The sequence below is a fragment of the Sebastes fasciatus genome, chromosome 10 (genome assembly GCF_043250625.1).
Source record: "Sebastes fasciatus isolate fSebFas1 chromosome 10, fSebFas1.pri, whole genome shotgun sequence".
Classification (NCBI taxonomy): domain Eukaryota; kingdom Metazoa; phylum Chordata; class Actinopteri; order Perciformes; family Sebastidae; genus Sebastes; species Sebastes fasciatus.
The window spans coordinates 28,747,609-28,767,729 of record NC_133804.1 but is presented as its reverse complement, the minus strand read 5'-3'; the positions used below and the strand labels follow the sequence as shown (position 1 = coordinate 28,767,729).

The following is a 20,121-nucleotide window of genomic DNA, read 5'->3' as shown; positions in this document are numbered from 1 at the left end:
TGTAATATTATTCTGTAAAATGTGAGCTGCAGTGCTTAACAAGCCAAAGGTTGGATCACGTCTTTCACTCTCTCTGTTTTCTCTGCAGGATGTCGCTGCAACATGAGGGACGCAGAGGAATTCACACCTGGAACACTTTGAAGCAGGTGGCAGAGAGTCAGTCAGGTCAGTGGACTCCAACAGGCTCATGATGAGGGTGGGATTGACACAAAGCTTGGGAGGGAAATTAAGACTAATTGTTTTTAAAAGAGGTAGAAACGAACAAGGCGAAGAGAGAGAGACAGAAATATTATGTCAGTTCTTATCGCTTAAATGGAGAAAATGTGTGATCCCTTCAGGGACATAAAATTAAAAAAAGACAAATGGTTTAAACACAAATTAGTGAATTCATTTTCCTTATCATAATTAACTGTATTATATATTAGGCTCAATTGTTCCACAAAACGCACCGAAACTGAGAAAAATCATATTTTATGATCATTTTTATGGTGAAATTATCAATATTTGAGACAATGGCATTGATATTTTCAATATTACCTATACGGGTTCTTTAGCTTGAAATAGCCTATTGATGAATAACATGTGTGCAAATAGAGACCTTATAAGCGTAGTAGCCTAAAGCACTATACAACATCGTGGTGCAAAATAAACAATATTGTTCAAACATGAAATCCAACCTGTGGGCACGAATTTAAACACATTTAGATATCTGTCTATTTCTATTTTAGGCCTATCTTTAAATGTTTTTGTTTGATTTGATGTTTAATTGGACTCAGTCAGGTTGATGAAACAGGCGTTATATGATCTGAAGGTCCAGGGAGAGAAATATTTTATTATCGATTTAGGTTACTAAAATGAATTACCTTAAAGTAAATTAACCTGTTGAAATATTGCAAAAAAAATCTCATTGTGTGATCGTGTCACTTTAATATATATCGAAATTACCTCAATAAAAAAATTAAATAGTTAGAAAACCTTAGCCTATATAAAAAATAACTCATATTTGAAGAAATAAGATTCAACGTTTTGTCAAATGGACAGTGTAATTTGATGGTACACCGTTAACCTAGTTATATTTAAAGAAGACATCCGGGTATTTTGTAATTCTATTAACTTTCCCAACTTTCTCTGAAAAAAAGACACAAATAAGCATTAAGCAGCGTCTGTTTGGTAGAGTATAACTCGGCTTTCTAGGCTATAACGTGTCAAATAATGTCTATTAAATGACAATTTTCTATAATCAATAACAACTGTGGAGACTCTCTCTGCAAAATAAAATAATTAGTGTTCAGTGAAAGTGAAGAGCAAGCGGCTGAATTACCCAAAAACTAACAGGAGCATCAGTTTAGACCAGAAAGGAGGAGCTCTTGCGTGTAAACTCTCAATAGAAATCAAATAAAAAAAAGAATATGAAGATGAACAAAATTTCCGTTGGGAAACTCCTCATTTGAGCAACTGCAAGAGTTTCTTTTTTTTCGATATTACAATTCCCCAACTCCACGCTTTGCTCCAATGAAGATTAAAATAATCTATAAATTGTTATACAATATAAATTGTTGAATTTGTTGTTGAATAATAAGAACACAAATAGGTTACTTGTGCGTAATTGATTTGGTAGACGTAAAAGGGTGCAGATAAAATACATATTCTGGAGGAGTTTCCCTTTAAATATTATTTTTTTTCTGAGAAAAAGTCAACATATGTTTTACAGTCACAGCCTAAATACAATAAGTATATTTCCCACGCACACTTAAATTATGAAAAAAAAGAAATAACGGTGAGACGCTGTGATGGTAAATTCACACCGATGGGGGTGTTTGCATTTCAACGATCGCAGGTTGAAAGGAGAACCAGCCTCTATATCAGATATCTCCACATGCAGGTCTGAAAGGAAGCTTCCCTGTCTGTCCTTCAAGCCTCAGAGCAGCCAATGAGCAGCAGCAGCCGCTGGAGATGGCCTCGGGAGGCTCGTATACCTGCATCAAGGAGATCAGATTTTAGGACATATAGGCGCCGTTTGTGTTTTTACCATATAGGGTTAAAGAAGATGAGGCACTGATCAACCAAAAAACCCTACATATACCCGGATGCTGTTGCGTATACGCGCGTAAAAGCGCAGTGCCATTGCGCATTGCTGTCAGGGCTAAATACAGATGTTCCCAGATGCATCCACATAAATGACACTTCTGTTAATTTCGATCTTGGACATCTGTGTTCTGTACTTCCTCACCTCACACACTTCCTACAGCATCCCACAGACTGCAAGTGTCTGCAGGAGATGTAGGTGTTCTTTAAAGGTTCCATATTGTAAAAAGTGAGATTTTCATGTCTTTTATATGATAAAGCAGGTTTAAGTGATATATAAATACTGTGAAAGTATCAAAACGCTCAATTCACAGAGAAATACACACAGCCCCGTATTAAGAAACTGCCTGACAAGCCGTCAGGATTTCTGTACATTTGTGATGTCACAAATCTACAATATTTAGACAATTTCACAGTTTTAAACTGAAACATTCTAAATGTGTCCCAGTTTATTTCCTGTTGCAGTGTATGTGACTGACATCAGCTGACAGGAACTAAACAGGGACCCGAACTGTTTCCTAGCAACGCAATTCCATTGCCATTCCGTTGAAATGCACTAAAACGGAGAGTTTCAGACAGAGGGTAAATACAGGTATATTAAGACAGACAGTATGAGAAAATAATGTGTTGTTTGAACATTAAAGCATGTAAACATGTTCTAGTAGAAACCCATAATACAAGTATGAACCTGAAGATGAGCATGATATGTCCCCTTTAAGGCCAGAGATGGATGGCTGGTGTACGGCAGCTCCCCACTGACCCTGACTTAACATCCAGGCTGTTAGTGGAGGCAGAATCCTCCCGTAATACTTCAACTCCAGTTTTAAGCCTATAACTAGAAAGACAAACTAAGTATTTTCCTGTGGGACTTAAAAAAATATTGTTTACGATCTGCCAACTCTTCCTTCTTTGACTTGGATGTAGGGTAGTGACATGATGGGCCTCCTTAACCCCTGAATACTCCTCTCCTTGTGTTGACATGCAGCCCTAAAGGTAGCTGTCAGTCTGCCCTGTCCTCGAATCACGCAGCTATTCATCATTGTTTGACAGGTGTGTTTGGGAAGAAAGACATAGTGGTCCAGATGACACCAGAACAAGGTCTGGGTGTAACATTATGGGGAAGTTTATGGAGAAAAAGCTGTATTTTCGATAATAATAAACCTGTTTTACCAGCGAAAATGCCCAGAATTAAGCTGGTAAAGCGTTTCTATTTATTGCATATTTGCATTGTGCTCCCTAAACACAAAAAACTGTCCTAAACCAACCTACTAATGAAAATATGACAATTAAAGAAGTATTTATAAGCCAGTTCAGTCTTATGTGTGAGCACATGTTTAGGCTATTTAAACCTTGAGATGCTTTTTGGTCAGAAAAGAAGCGTGTACAACTTCATGTTTCTATCTGTTTTTTACAAGGAAGCCAGGCTTGTAAAACCCAGGTTGTAGCAGAGTTATACTTTTAACCACTATACGTAATAGTTGGTGTATATTTAATTGTTTTGCCAAATTTAGGTTAATTTGTAAACCGGAATTTGTTGTTAATTCTTACAATTATTGGTAAAAAAGTCTCTGTCCCAATATTACACTTGCGAATAAAAAAACTATAAATAAAATAGCATCCAAATGAAAGTAATGCCTGATATGTTTTAATGCTTTTTTTCGTTCTAAACAGTCAATTTAACACAAATAACACATGTACATTTCAGTTAGAAGTCGGTCTGTTTTTAAAGCCTGTTTCCTGCCACGAGATCACTTTGAGGCCAGTAAACACCAGTGACCGCCTCCTCTCAGTCTCACACTGTACATGCCCACACTATAATGCAGTTAACATTGTAAGTAATGTAACGTATAAAGCTCAAAAGTGCTGAAATATCTTACCTTTACAAACACAGCAAGAAAAAAAAACACACAACCTGTAACAGAATATGAAAAGTCAATGGAATATGCCTATTTCCAATCACTGCAGAGGTAGGAAGGCGCATGTAAAATAGAAAACCAACATAAGGTGACAGTCTGTTCAGGCCGCCGGTTCCCAAAATTTGGGGTCCGTTGGGGGGGGCGTCAGAGGTCCTTGAGAGGCTCCCGAGCAAAGAGGAATACTTTAATGTTATTACTGTGTCACTCCTCAGAGGTTAACATACTGACATTTAATAAGAAGGTCCAGTCTCCCCGCTCACCTACAGTTCAGACAGTTATGATTTCATAGCATAAATCATGAGAAATGTCTTCTTTAACAGGGTTCCTCGGTGCAGACTCTTATTAAATGAAAGAAGGAGTCGTTTTTAGATATTTGAGGATGTGAAAACAGTTTGGTAACCTCATGGTCTGGTCTGGGCAACATGGTGATGCAGATAAAAGTCCCCTCAGGTCTCATCCTCTTGTCGGAAAATAAGTAAAGTTAGTTTTGATTTCCTGGGAGCAAAACATCTCCCCGCTCACCTACAGTTCAGACAGTTATGATTTCATAGCATAAATCATGAGAAATGTCTTCTTTAATGGGGTTCCTCGGTGCAGACTCTTATTAACTGAAAGAAGGAGTAATTTTTTAGATATTTGAGGATGTGAAAACAGTTTGGGAACCTCTGGTCTGGTCTGGGCACCACCATGAGCAGGTTAAAAGAAATGTCTTCTTTATAATGGGGTTCCTCGGGACAGACTCTTATTAAATGAAAGAAAGAGTCTTTTTTAGGTATTTGAGGATGTGAAAACAGTTTGGGAACCTCTGGTCTGATCTGGGCAACAAGGTGAGGCAGATAAAAGTCCCCTCAGGTCTCATCCTCTTGTCAGGAAAAAAAGTCAGTTTGATTTCCTGGGAGCAAAAACAATCAATGAATAAATACAGTCACCGAGTTTCTCACTGGTTCCCCGCACACGCAGAGAGTGTCCAGGCAGGGAGGCAGTATGCATAGGGGTAATAGTAGGAGGGCTGCAGGGAGAGCAGCGGGGGTCTTAGGATCTCTCCCGGACTGTACTGTCTCTGGTCGTCCCGAACCAGAACCTTCACCGCCACCTTCTTCGCCGCAGGAGTCGACGCCATCAGGTCGGCGGCCATCTGGCGGCGTTTCGTCTTGTAGCGGCGGTTCTGGAACCAGATCTTGACCTGGGTTTCTGTGAGCTTCAGGGAGGCCGCCAGGTCGGCTCGCTCCGGACCGGACAGGTACCGTTGGTGGTTGAAGCGACGCTCCAGCTCGAAGACCTGAGCGTGAGAGAAGGCGGCTCGGGAGCGCTTCTTCCTCTGTTTGGGCTGCTGGTCCAGGCTCTTCTCGTCCAGGGTGCTGCAGTCTGTAGGGAGAGACACGGAGATGCAACATGTACGTTAAATTCCTGTTATTTGTTTGTTATTTTAATGCAGCTGGAACCACACTTTCTGATTACAAATGAGATAGGTGCGCGGATGCATGTGACACAAAAATTATAATCCAAATTGAAGTGTGCACACTTATACAGAAGTGTGTTTCAGTTTTCTGTTTTTTTGCAATTTGTTATAAATAAAACATGAATTAAATTAGAATTTATGAAAGGTCACTCAGATGCAACATGTACGTTACATTCCTGTTATTTGTTTGTTATTTTAATGCAGCTGGAACCACACTTGCTGATTACAAATGAGATAGGTGTTCACACTTATACAGAAGTGTGTTTCAGTTTTCTGTTTTTGCAAGATGTTAGAACTGAGCCATGAATTAAATTAAAATGTATCAAAGGTCACTGGATGCTGTAGTTTTCGAATTAAAGTGGAAAGTTTCACGATTGGCCACTGTAATCTGCGTCATGCTGCTTTCACCAGAGTGGGAAAAAGTAAAAGAAATGTTTGGTGGAAGTTTTTCACAGGAGGCTGAACTGACCTGCAGGTTGCAACCACACAAATATTTCACCTGCAAGTTCTTTCAAAAACAGGAGAGCAGACTGCACCTCTGGGTGCCGTGTGGTCGCTAGAAATGTCTTGTAGATTTTGATTTAATGATTTAGGATTTAGTTCTGTTTTTGCAAGTTGTTAGAAATGAGCCATGAATTAAATCAGAATTTATCAAAGGTCACTGGATGCTTTAGTTTTCAAATTAAAGTGGAAAATGTCTGATCCGAGTTTTCATTCAGGCCTAAACATCTTAAGTAGTGTGCAGATGTTTATTTAGTACGACTTCTTTAAAATAGACTTCAATTAACCGCGTTAACTTTTGTCAAAGTTAAATCGAGCCATTGCAGAATAAATAACCTTAAAGCCCTGATGAGTCCAATAAATCCATAACAGTTCATGCAGAACTGAAAAAAAGTTTGACTACAAGCCAGGGTAACCATTAATATTCATGCGTACAACCAGAACAATTCGTGCGTAAAAGTTGCAGGATGCGGAGAGATTGTTGCAAAAAAGGCCTGATATCCTACAATAACACAATCAGTGTAGCAGCACGTGAATTCCTGTATTTGTTTGTTATTTTAATGCAGCTGGAACCACACTTTCAAATTATTACAAATGAGATATAGGTGCGCGGATGTGACAAAAAATGTATAATCCAAATTTGAAGTGTGTACACTTATACAGAAGTGTGTTTCAGTTTTCTGTTTTTGCAAGTTGTTAGAAATGAGCCATGAATTAAATGAGAATTTATCAAAGGAAAAATATCTGATCAGTTTTCATTCAGGCCTAAACATCACAACTAGTGGGCAGATGTTTATTTAGTACGAATTCGAGTTTATTTCCTTAAAATAGGCTTCAATTAACCGCGTAAGACTTAACTTTCTAAAAACCCACCTATTCAAACTGGCCTACTCTCTGTAGTGTCCATCAGTTCATCATACGTGTCTTCATAAATGTGTCTCTGGTGTCCTTGGGTGTCTTGAAAGGCACCACCAAATAAAATGCATTATTATTATTATTATTATTAACAACTTTTGTCCAAAGTTAAATCGAACCATTGCTGAATAAATAACCTTAAAGCCCCGATGAGTCCAAAAAAAATCATAACAGTTAATGCAGTACTGAAAAAAGTTTTACTACAAGCCAGGGTATCCATTGATATTCATGCGTAAAACAGGAACAATTCGTGCGTAACGTTGCAGGATGCGGAGAGATTTTTGCAAAAAGGCCTGATATCCTACAATAACACAATCAGTGTACCAGCAGCATTAAACTGCACTATTAGACTGGGCACTATAGACTGTTGACTTGTCTGTTCTAGAGACAGAAGTTTCAGTGAGTCGTTATAGTTTTATTCAGATCAGAGAGCCACACTTTATTTCTGCTACGGCTGCGCATTATGACAAGGCAGCTTTATTTGTAGAGCACATTTCAGCAACAGGGCAATTCAAAGTGCTTTACATGAACATTCAAGAACATTGCGACAAAGTGCAAAAAAAACATTAAGACATAATTAAAACAGTTATATAAAAAGATTAAAGATTAGAAAATAAAAACAAGCTAAAAAATAAAAGCTAGGATAGAAGCTAAAATAGAATATAACACACAAGAGTAAAAGCTCTAGTGCAGTATAAGATCATTATCTGGTTTAATAAAAGGCAGCAGCAGCAAACAGAAAAGTTTTAAGCTTTGATTTAAAAAAGTTGGAGTTGGTCCTGCAGGTTTCTGGGAGTCTGGTCCAGATATTTGGTGCATAAAACTGAACATGTTTAGTTGTGACTCTGGGGACACTAAGCAGACCTGATCCAGATGACCTGAAGATCAGAAATGTATTTTGGCCCTAAACCATTTAGTGCTTTGTAAACCAGCAGGAGTATTTTGAAATCAATTCTCTGAGAGAGACAGGGAGCCAGTGTAGAGACCTCAGAACTGGACTGATATGATCCACTTTCTTGGTCTTAGTGAGGACTCTCTGCATTACTTACCAGTAGCGTTATATTCATGCGTAAAACTAAAACAATTTGTGCGTAAAAGTTGCAGGATGAGGAGAGATTTTGCAAAAGGGCCTGAAATCCTACAATAACACAATCAGTGCAGCAGCAGCATTAAACTGCACTATTAAAAGAGCACTACAGACTCTTTACTTGTCTGTTTTAGAGACAGAAGTTTCATTGAGTCGTTATAGTTTTATTGAAATCAGAGAGACACACTTTATTTCTGCTTTGTGCACAGTTGTGCATTTAGTCTCTCTGTCCTACTTACCAGTAGCGTTATATTCATGCGTAAAACGAGAACAATTCGTGCGTAAAAGTTGCAGGATGCGAGGAGATTTTGCAAAAAGGCCTGAAATGCTACAATAACATAATCAGTGCAGCAGCAGCATTAAAAGAGCACTATAGACTCTTGGCTTGTCTGTTTTAGAGACATAGTTATAGTTTTATTGAAATCAGAGAGCCACACTTTATTTCTGCTTCAGTTGCGCATTTAGTCTCTCTACTTACCCGTGTTGTTATTGGGCTCACTGTCACTCTTCGCGTTCTCCGCAGCTGCAGACTCGTGGTCCGTCTCAGCGTCTCCGTCTCCGTCTTTCTCCGACTTGCACTCGGCTTTCTCCGGAGTCTTGCTGTCGTTGTCATCGCTGAGTCCCGAGTCCGAGTCGTCGTAGCTCTTCTGGTCCTGTCTGGTCTCACAATCCTCCTCCTCCTCATCATCATCATTTCTCCGACTCCGAGAGCCGCCGTTCATCTCCCCAAATATCTTCCAGCACGCAGTCTTGTTGGAGAAGCACATCACGTCCAAATCTGGCAACAAGTGTCTGCTGCTGTCGTCCTTCTTGTTCAGGATGGCTTGGATCGAGAAAGGCATCAGCGAGTTGCCACCAACGGCCATTTTTCAAAAAACGTTTGAAAAACCGTTGCTCTGGTTCCGTTTGAAAAACCGTTGCTCTGGTTCTTTCAAGTTGAGTAATTAACGGTCCGGATAGAAGAGTAAATGTCAGTTCATCCACATTTTAAGGCTACTCCCTCCGTGGGTTTCCTCTCCAGTGTTGGTTTCTTGGTCGCATCCCCGCGGGAGAAGCCGTGGAAAAGTGTTTCTGCTACATCCGTGCTGCTCCTCCGCATAGCTCTGCCATCAGCCCGGACTAACTCCACTCTCCGGCTCTTTTCACCCAACTTTCTTTACCCATCCACCCTCACCTGTGACTGACAGGCACTCCTCGTCGCCTCCTATTGGCTCAGAGAGGAGGGAAAGCTGTTCCATGATTGGCCCACTGGTAATCTACGTCATGCTGCTTTCACCAGAGTGGGAAAAAAGTTAAAGAAATACTACTTATTTATTTATTTTTATTGTGTGTTTTTTTTATTTATTTTATGTTTGTTTTGTTTAATTTCTGTTGTCCTTTTATGTTTGTCACAGCTCTTTGTTTATGTTTTCGCTATGCTTCTTTTTTAAATGTTTTCAATGTGTTCTGCTGTTACTATGGATACTGTAATTTTGAAATAAAAAAAAATAAAAATAAAAAAAAAAACATTTTCTCAGATTTTGTGCACTGTACTATATACATATTATATTTGGCTGCTATGATTACAGTGATAAAGATAAAATAATAAAAAAACACAATAAAAATAAATAAATAGATAATAATAATAAAAAAGACCAATGCGAGAAAATGACAATAATTTGCTCTTTTTGTTTTGTGAGGAAGAAATTGTTGACAGATATTATTCCATTTCTTTCATAAATACAAAGAAATTAGGCTTTTTTTGGGTCAATTTACACTTGTGAATGTGTGACCTTCACGAGAATTAAAATTTTAAAAAATGAAATTAATAAGAAAAAATGAATTACTGTCTTTGTCACTAATGCATTTTTTCTTATTAATTTCATTTTAATTTTCGCGAAGTTCCACATTCACAAGTGTAAATTTACCACAAAAAAAAAAGCCTAATTTCTTTGTATTTATGAAAGAAATTGATCTATATCTGTCAACAATTGCTTCCTCACAAAACAAAAAAAGCAATGAAAACAATGAATGTATGCAATATCTTTAATGTGTTTAAGTGAAATTATTGTCATACTCTCGCGTGGTCTTTTTTTATTATTATTATCTACTTATTTATTTATTTTTATTGTGGGTTTTCTTTTTAATTATTTTATGTTGGTTTTGTTTAATTCTTTTTTTATGTTTGTCACAGCTCTTTGTTTATGTTTTCGCTATGCTTCTTTTGTATGTAAATGTTTGTAATGTTTCTGCTGTTTGGTGTAATCTTTTCCCAGGAGGCTGAACTGACCCACACAAATATTTCACCTGCAAGTTCTTTTAAAAACAGGAGAGCAGACTGCACCTCTGCAGGTCTTGCGATGGCTAGAAATGTCTTGTTGATTTTGATTAATGATTTAGGATTAATTTGTCTAAAGTGCAGAATGTTATGTTCTGGTAATGTTTGTGCAGTCAGAGAAAGAAAAGTCCTCGTGCATAAAAGTCTGAGATCAAGAAGTAGACAGTCAGAAAAGTCACAAAGTCGTGTCTCCCATTTTGTGTGCATCACTTGAACGCAGCATCAGAACAATACATTTGCAGGATATGTCATCTTTCTTTCTGTTAAACTTAACCCTTCATCATCCAAACAGGTCTGCTGGGAGTCTGGTGCGTAATGTGGAGCTGTTTTCTCTTTGGTAACATTTTGGGTAACCTACTGACCAACATGTGTCAGGTTGTTACCGGTTCACATTATCTACGTTTTATTATTTAACCTTTAAAGTCATCAAAGTGTTCATTTTGTGTCACTTCCTTGGCAGCTTGCATCATGGATCACCATGACCAGGTAGGCCTCAGCTTGTGCACAAACTAAATTCTTGCTTTTAAGTTAAAAAAAAGAAATAAAAAGAAGTAACTTGTCTTCTTGTTGACTTATAATGTAAAACGGTTTCATTAAACGATGTAAGAACACCCGATAATACACTGTAAACAATTGCTGTTAATTTACAGCAGGATTTCAACAGTATTGACCTGTTATTGCTAAAAAAACAGTGCTTTACTGTTAATACAAAAGAAAACCTGTTAACAGCACGTTACTGCTGATCAACTGTCTAAAGTATTATCAGTAACAGTTTCATGCAGTATTTTCTTTTAATTCTGGGACCTGATCTGCTCATGTGAGGCTTGTACATTGTACATGGTTGTAAAATCAGTGAATTAGCTTTATTGTTCTTCACTCACATGTTGTTATGGTTTGTATTCTGTGCTTGTAGCCAGCTAGAGACATACATTTTGGGAAAGGTGTCAACAAGTCTATTATAGCCTTTTTCCTAACAAGTGCCTTTAATTGTATTTAGTGTGAATATTCCTATGTCTGTTCATCTAGGCAAAAAAATAATGTTTATTAAATGTATGTAAAAAATACAACATAAATAGTGCATTAAAACAAATCAGTAAGATAATGTAAAAGAAAGGGGAAAAACAGCTATATAATGTATCTTTAAACAGTAAATTAACTGTAAAATACTGTGAAATTAATTTAAAAAAAACAGTTCAAACTGTATTTTTCATTAACAGTACAAAGCTGTAAATTTCAGCGACAGTATAATAATGTTAATTTTACAGTAACATAAAGGCAACCCTGCTGCCATTAGTTCTTTACTGTTATTTTACTGGGAAATTCTTACTAGTGTAGGTCAAAAGAGTAAGAGGATATGCATGTGGACAAAATGTCCACTACAGAGGACACATGTCAATGGGCTGGGTCTCAGGATGATATATCAGTTTGAGCACTATAGTCAGCTTGTGCAGCTTCACATAAACACTCATTTATACATATGGAAAAATCTAAAACCTGAAATCATCTCTTTCTACTATCAGAATATTTGACTCCTTAAAGAGTTGATGCATATCCTATATATGAATTAATTCCTCGTTTTTTTTGCAGCGTAAAAGGAAAGCTTGTTTATTTTATTTTACCTAATGTTGATCTTGTTTACTATATATCTCTAAACCTAATATAAATATTGTGGAAGAGCAGTATTAAGCATGCATTTTATTAAATATGAAGAGTTGAACTCAGCTCTGCTCGGTGGGTTTTAGTGGACAAACATCTGTCTCATCTGTCTCTGCAGATCCGGATCGTGACCTCTGCAGCTTTTCACGTCTCACAGATCTCTCAGCTTTTCTTTCACCATTAAACCATTAAACCATTCAAACGCTTCTTTACATTATATTTTACAAAATAACGTTAAAAAAAAAGGATTTTACTCGGCTGAACGCGCATGGGGAGATATTTAGTTGATATAAGGCCGTTATTATTTAATTGATAACAGTTGTTTTTTGTCTTATATATAAATATGATGTGGAGGCTTTGAGGGATTCATAAATTCATATTATATCCGGCAGGCTAATAAACCTTTTTTTTTTTTTATTCCTTATAATGAAGTGTTTTTGTTCCATTTGCTTTATCAGTCTCAATTCAAATAACAAAAAAAAACTACAATATCAATTTACCCAGCTTTAATAAATAACCCTGAACTCTTCCAGACTGTTAATGATTTAATGTATCAATTTATATTAATCAGGCTATTAGTCTAAAATAAATAATATTAATTAAAGTGGCCTGATGACTTCAGTGCTGCATTGATAAAAGTGTTTTTATAAAATAAGGCATTAAATGATACATTTATCATTTGAATATAATAATTATGAGAATAGGCCTGATTACAATAATAGTAATAATTATAAGAGCAATAATAATCGTATTACTGCTAACTTGTTCGCTACGTGATTTTTTTTTTTTAAACTAAAAACGTCAAAACTGATAATAAAATAATATTCAAATCGAAAACTAAAGCAGAAGATGAACTCTGTCATCAGATCAGCTGCTCAAAACAGTGAAACTGATTTTTATTTTGTTGTTTTTGGTTTAATTTTAATTTGCATCAGTCTTTTGAGTCTTGTTGTATTTTTTGGCACATGAATAAAATGCGAATAAACCAACAGACTGAGCGCCTAACAGCTGATTTTGAGAGACAAACGACTCATTGATTTTCAATTTAAAATACTTTTCAACAGGATTATTTTAACCTCTGATGCGTTGTCATCATTCCTATTTGCCAAAGGTCTAATTCATGTGGCGTTTGCTGGTAAAAGTCTTTAAAAATTGGATTAAATCATCATGTGTTTTAAAATATTGACCTGCAAAATAAATTATTTTCTCCTCCAGGTCACCTAATTTGTAACATTTACACCCCAAAAAAACACACCTGGTGTATAAATCATCAACTCATTAAGATCTACCTCAACCGTATGAACATTTTATGAGAATTATTATGTATTATATTATATATCTTATTATCTTATTATATATCATAATGAGAATGATAAAGAAAATAAATAAAAAATTGTCTACAGGTCATAATATTAATCTAAAGTCAGTGCTGCTGTCACCTTGCGCAAACTCTTTGCATGCATATATTATACCATCTAGTGGCCACTGGAAATACCTCTTGAGCTTGACTTTTTGACATCTTCCTCTGGGGTCAAAACACGCTGAACTTCACTCTGTGTAATAGATCCTGCTCTATTAATATTATTATTAGATATTGGGACATTATTGAGATTAAAAAACACACCTGGTGTATAAATGATCAAACTCATTAAGATCTTCCTGAACATTATGAGAATGATAAAGAAAATAAATAAAAATTGTCTACAGGTCTTGTCATAATATTAATCTAAAGTCAGTGCTGCTGTCACCTTGTGCAAACTCGTTGCATGCATATATTATACCATCTAGTGGCCACTGGACATACCTCTTCAGCTTGACTTTTTGACATCTTCCTTTGGGATCAAAACACACTGAACTTCACTCTGTGTAATAGATCCTGCACTGTTAATATTATTGGGACATTATTTAAATTATTTACTTATGCAAAGACATATGCTTCTTTTTAAAAACACTCAGTAAATCAGCTAAACACTCTAACTTATCATCCCGCTTGGTGAAAATGAAATTATGTGGCGTTGTCTCGGGGCTGGATGTGACCTCGGGGATGAAAGCCTGAATCACCACAAGCAATGAAAACACAACTGGGAAAAAGGGAAAGCACAAACCACTGACACCGTCTGGATATCTTCACACACCCTGCCCCTTTAGTAACTGCTCATTCCACCCAAGGCCAATACACAAGTGGTACATCACATAGTTTTTAAATGATCTTGTTTTGTAGGGAGTTTTATTTCTCTCTGTGTCCTTCATGCATACTGTTGTCTTTTGTCCTGACACCAGCCCCACTGACCCGTACACACACAGTCTGCTTTACCCTCAGAAAAAAAAAATGGAAAATAAATAAAACTGTCTGCCAATCCTCCAACAAAGTGAGTCAGTGTGCTCCTATCAGTGTGATGGCGAGCAGAGCTCCACGGGTTACTCTGTGTTTTGGTAACCACACTGCGAGGAAGAGTAATAAGCAGTAAGTAGCTGTAAGTGGCAGGAAATGTAAACAGCAGCCTGGTTTTCATTCAGACAACTCCAGGGGCATTTAAAACAGATACGCCGCTGGTTTGATGGGATTCACACTTAGAGTCAGTGAAGGTGGCCGTCTGAGCAACTGTTTCTATTTATATATATGTATTTATCTATTTGGAAAAACTATTACTGTCGTTATAACAACTCTAAATAAAGTCAATTTATTATTTCTCATATTTCCTGAGATTTAATTCTGTAATTAATGTAACATTTAGTGGCATATTTCAATCCAGCAGGTTGTCTGTTCCATTTAGTGGAGATGACGGTAATAAAAGCCAGTTCATGTATAATGATGATTAACTTAAGTCAAAGTAGCCACACAATAAAAAAATACTCTATTACAATTAAATGTCCTTCATTCAAAATGTTCCTCAAGTGAAAGTACAGAAGTATTAGCAACAAAATGTTCTTCAAGTATCAAAAGAACTCATTATGCAGAATAACTCCTGTCAGTGTACTATTATATGATTACAGAGCTATTACCATAATATATAAACGGTACTTTAATGTTGTAGTTATACAGTTTAATCTACAGTATAATGATGTCTCACTTTATGAACTGATCACATGTTTTTTTTCAAAAGTAAAATCTTAATCTGTAAAGTAACTCCAGCTATCAAATGCATGTACTGAAGTAGAAGTAAAGAATAAGTACCTGAAATTGTACTTCTGCAGGAGACTTTGATGAATTGGAGTGATACAGCACGTATAGCATTCTGGATATGGTGCCTTTTTTATTATTATTAATGCCTTAATGATTATTAATGCTATCATTATTATCATTATTAGTAGTAGGAGAAGTAATATTAGTACTTTTAAAAGTAGAAAATGTTAATTTTATAGCAGCAAAACCCAGATTTCTAGTCTTGTGATTTTTTTTTTATTTGATTTTTTTTCAACTGTCAGTAAATGTCAAATCACATTTGACCAAAATTATATTCAAAATCATATTATATATTATACAATAAAGAAAGGAAAGGATACATAAGGTGTAGGGCTGCAGCTAATGATTATTTTTGTCATTATTTCTTAGTCTTGCATGATTAAAATTGCATGATCCCAGAGCCGTCAGTGGGGTCTTCAAATGTCTTGTTTTGTCAAAAAAAAAGAGTAATTTACAATGATAAAAACAGAAAATATGCCAATGCTCACATTCGACTGCCTGGAATTTGTGAATTTATGTCATTTCTGCATGATAAATAACTTGAAATGAAAATCATTGAGACTAATCGATTAATTTTTTCTACACTGATATTGGGTAAACAAAAAAATGAACATGAAAAAGACACTTTTGCTGTTTATATGAATATGAACCCTTCTTGTGTGTTTACAGTCAACATGAAGCTGAGACTGAGGTTGCTGTTGTTGGACGGGAGGTCTCCCTCTGCTGGCGAGGACCAGAACCTGCCATCATGGAAAGATGAGATGATCACTGTGTAATAGCCGTGCCGGGAAAAGGTATATTTTCTCTTCTTTTTTCTATCTACAATGACATGATTCCCTTAACATCCCCAGACTCTTCGTCTGCTCTCCTCCAGTTCAACACCGGGGTGAAATTCCCACCACCTTTCCCGTAAAGAAATAAACTTTAATGGCATATTAAGACTATTACGTCTGCCTCCTCCACCCACCACCACCACCACCCTGCCTCTTCTTGTAACTTTAATCTGGTGCTTTAAACAGAAATCACGCCTGATGATGCAGCAACATGCCAGTCGCCGTGGCAACGTCTCTGTTTCCCCTCCTCTCTCCTGGGTGTGTTTATGACAGCTCTTGGAGTTTTTTCTTGCGTGCTGGTATGAAGAAGGAGGCTCACAGCACGCCACACTAAACCCCCCCCTTCTTCTTCTTCTACTTCTGTGAGAATAGCTGCCAGATTGTGTTCAGATGGAGCAACACATGAGAGGGCACTGCCAAGAGTCATTTGCAGTAAATGCTCCCAAAATGCCCTCTAGATTTCTCACCAAATATCAGATCCACCCTGATAGCAGCCTTAATCAACCTCAACATTGGAAAGTGGAAGGAAAGGGAAGGGACGGGGGGGTTACTGCCAGCTTTAAGTATGCTTTTAGTCGCCCTAAGTTACAATTGAACCCTCTTTCCCAAAGAAAAATTATCCTTGCATGCGATGGAGCAGTAAATGGAAGAGCCCTTGGGACTGAACACTTAATACAGTAAATGGAAAGCAAGAGACAAGCAGGGAGAAGTTCCTGCGTCTCCTGGAAGCTATTCAAAACATCCCAGCAATGGTTGCATTACTGCAGACACAGGAGCACAAGTGGGGGGAATAGCCTGCTGTTACAGTCCAATTAATGTGTGTAGATAGTGCAGACGTGATTTATAGTTTATTTCTCGGCTCTGCTGTGCTGACAAACGAGCTTCTCTGGCACGCAACAGATAATGCGTGCAGCTCAAGCACATCATGAAAGGCTTCTCAGGTCCTGAAGAGGCTTCGGCTGCCTGCTCAGGTCTCTGTGACCGGCTCCCTTTCTCCTCCGCTCACGCCTAAATAAAGACGTCCTTCAAAACCCCCTTTTAGTGGTTTCATGTTGAATACCACTTTTTGAACATACGAGTTGATGCAGTTATGAAAACTTCATGGATCATTTAGAAATTCTTGAGATATTATGGGGCTTTTCTCTCGGTGAAGTGGATGTCACAGACTGCAGCTGCTGCAGACGAGCTCTGAGTTTTGGATGTTTGTAGATAACAGATTTACCTCTCTGACAGGTGTTTACAGATTAGAGTACAGAATATATAAATTATCTAATAATCAATGGATTATTTTTTGTAGATATTGATTAATCATTTAGTGTATACAAATTCTAAAAAATGACCATCATGTTTTTCAACTAGGGCTCTCAGAGTTAATACTAATGTCATACTAGCTTGGAGGTTAAATAACGTTCCAAACTTACGCTAAATTTTGGTGAGGAAAAACTGGCATGGCCATTTTCAAAAGGGTCCCTTGACCTCTGACCTCAAGATATGTGAATGAAAATGGGTTCTATGGGTACCCATGAGTCTCCCCTTTACAGACATGCCCACTTTATGATAATCATATGCAGTTTTGGGGCAAGTCATAGTCAAGTCAGCACACTGACACACTGACAGCTGTTGTTGTCTGTTGGGCTGCAGTTTGCCATGTTATGATTTGAGCATATTTTTTAATGCTAAATGCAGTACCTGTGAGGGTTTCTGGACAATATTTGTCATTGTTTTGTGTTGTTAATAGATTTCCAATAATAAATATATACATACATTTGCATAAAGCAACATATTTGTTCACTCCCATGTTGATAAGAGTATTAAATGCTTGACAAATCTCCCTTTAAGGTACATTTTGAACAGATAAAAAATGTGCGATTAATCACGATTAACTATGGACAATCAGCAGCAGGCTCAGTTCGGAAAAGGTGATGTCACATACTTGTTGTGCACCAATCAGTTTGAATCAAAATCTGGTGGCAGTTGTTATGTTTGTCAATTAAATCTGATCAATCCACACGATTCCTGTCATTAGCAATTAATCTGAGGATTATTTCTTGTTTAATCTTTTTTTTTTCAGTGTAATATCAGAATATAGTGAAAAATGCCAGCTATAACCTTCAATAGCCCAAGTAACATAATCATATTGCTTGCTTTATTTAACCATCAGTCTAACACCCAAAGATATTCACTTTAATATCATATATGACAAAGAAAAGCATAAGTAAATATTTGGTATTGTCTGTCCATTGACTAGTTGCAGCTCGTCAAATGATAATTAAGGATGTGTTTTTTTCTGAACTTTAACTTTGATTTGCTGCTTTAAATTATAAATATTTTTATAAATGTTGTAGCAGAATACTTACTTTAAATTATCCAGTTTGAAAATGTATGATCTACCCAGAAGAGAATAACCACAACTTTGTAATGTTTTTCTTTTTTATGTTGCATTTCGTTTGAAGCAAACTACTAAACTACTATCAGCAATAGGTTATTGTAATTTCAAAAAGTATATTGAAGTAACATTGCAGCAGAAAGCAGAATGCTAGATATAAAATGCAACAGCCTTCAAATGATGAACTTTGCAACGTAAACTAAGAATCCAGGATAAATAGATTCCTCTTTAAATTCTCTGTATTACACCAGGGACCAAACATATGATGCTTTTTTTGACTTCACACAATGCTGACATACTGCAACCGCTCAAACTGTAAACTCAATAAGCACGTATTTTAGAAATAATCCTGCACTCTGGTGTGTGTTTGTTACAGACGCCAGCAGTCGATCCAAATCACGTCTGCAGAACTATTTCAATACTGCAAAATGAAAAAAACCTTTAAGACTCTGAGCCACCACCCCTCCCTGCTGCCTGTCGCTGGCTATTCCTGTGACTCTCATATGAAACGCTTCTGACGTTAAACACCTGTTAACTTTTATGTCTTGTGAGAGGAGTGGCTGAATGGGGGATCATTATGTTCAGCTCTGGCCAAATCCCCAGTAGAGGAAAGACCACTCCCAGTGCAGAGAGGCAGCAGCCCCCGTCTCCCCACAGCCTGCAGTCTGCAGCTCTGAGGATCCCCTCAGCAGTTTAGCTCTACTCCAGCTGACAGCTGTGTGAAACCACCATCTTTCCTCAGCTCCCTGCTGGATAAACTGCACAGCGACCCTCCAGCAGAGAGTGTGAAAGATTTGAGGTGGTTTGAGGCAGCTCATGTTGTTGGTGTCTTGTATCACAGTCAGTTTTTCTTCCTTCACATTCAGATGCTGAAGTGAGGCCGGTGCAGTCTGTCCCGCCAGAATCCACATGTCCCACTATGAAGAGTCCCTATATTTTTGAGGTACTTGTTCTTTACTCACTCACTTTGTACTTACAGTTTGGAGGCAAATATTTGGAGGTACTTTTAACTCCACTAGACTTATCTGACAGCTTTAGTTACTTGTTACTTTGCAGATTCAGATTGTTAATAAAAAATATAATCAACTAATAAATTAAAATATATTGTGATAGATTAAGATATACAGCAGTATATAAAGTGATTCAAATAACCCCCACCTTTACCAGCTTCAACATTAAAGTGACGTTTACACATTAATGCATCAAATATTACATCATAATCCAATAATATAATACATGATTCTGCATTGGGCCATAATGGGCATAATGAGTACTTTTTACTTTAGGTACTTTGAGTGCTATTTACTTACTGAATGCAGGACTTTTACATACATTACATATTTCTACACGGTGGTACTTCTTCCACCAGTTTGTTGATCAGCATTATCATCATCTTTTCAAAATAGCTTTTACTAAATAAAACATACACTCTAGTAGTAGTATTCATGGTTTCATCTTAACCATGAATCAGTGGTTAAAAAAGGTTGAATCTCCAATTTTCAATACAAATGCTGAATGCTTTCAACACGTACATAATATGCTATTTAGGGGTGTAAGAAAATATTGAAAATGTCAAATATCACAATATTATCTTTTCTGATATTGATTCTCAAAAACACTGTTAATTTTTGATTAATAGTTCACATGCAAAGATGAACTCAGTTAATACTTTATTTCATTTGCAAAGAGATGCGCCCTCGCAGTGTATGTGCCCCCTCAAAGTAGTGCTGTGATGTCTGATATTGAAAAATCTGATATTGTGACAACCCTAATTGACATTAT

General features: G+C 36.9%; 1 protein-coding gene and 1 long non-coding RNA gene across 6 annotated transcripts in view; one reads left to right on the top strand and one right to left on the bottom strand.

Moving 5' to 3' along the window:
- The window catches only part of LOC141775684 (uncharacterized), a 241,819-nt gene that overhangs the window by 201,892 nt on the left and 19,806 nt on the right, over nt 1-20,121 (top strand). For 4 of the 5 annotated variants that reach the window (XR_012595652.1, XR_012595655.1, XR_012595653.1 and 1 more), the window contains 3 exons: nt 89-165; nt 15,790-15,914; nt 19,206-19,282. This is a non-coding gene — a long non-coding RNA (uncharacterized LOC141775684). Of the gene's footprint in view, nt 1-88; nt 166-1,882; nt 2,379-15,789; nt 15,915-19,205; nt 19,283-20,121 lie in introns of those variants that run through there. The other variant, XR_012595656.1, reaches the window with a different exon arrangement.
- On the bottom strand, nt 3,709-9,208 carry nkx3-2 (NK3 homeobox 2). The gene is made up of 2 exons (XM_074649269.1): nt 8,442-9,208; nt 3,709-5,366 (listed from the first exon to the last, which is right to left on the bottom strand). Exons 1-2 carry the CDS (start codon nt 8,827-8,829, stop codon nt 4,939-4,941), a joined length of 816 nt encoding a protein of 271 aa, XP_074505370.1. The 5' UTR covers nt 8,830-9,208; the 3' UTR covers nt 3,709-4,938.

Excerpts from the sequence above, each read along its gene's own strand:
- nkx3-2 (XM_074649269.1), bottom strand. The coding sequence starts at position 8,829 with ATGGCCGTTGGTGGCAACTCGCTGATGCCTTTCTCGATCCAAGCCATC. Across the intron at positions 5,367-8,441 it reads TGAGCCCAATAACAACACGG|ACTGCAGCACCCTGGACGAG; the intron begins GTAAGTAGAGAG and ends CTCTCCCTACAG.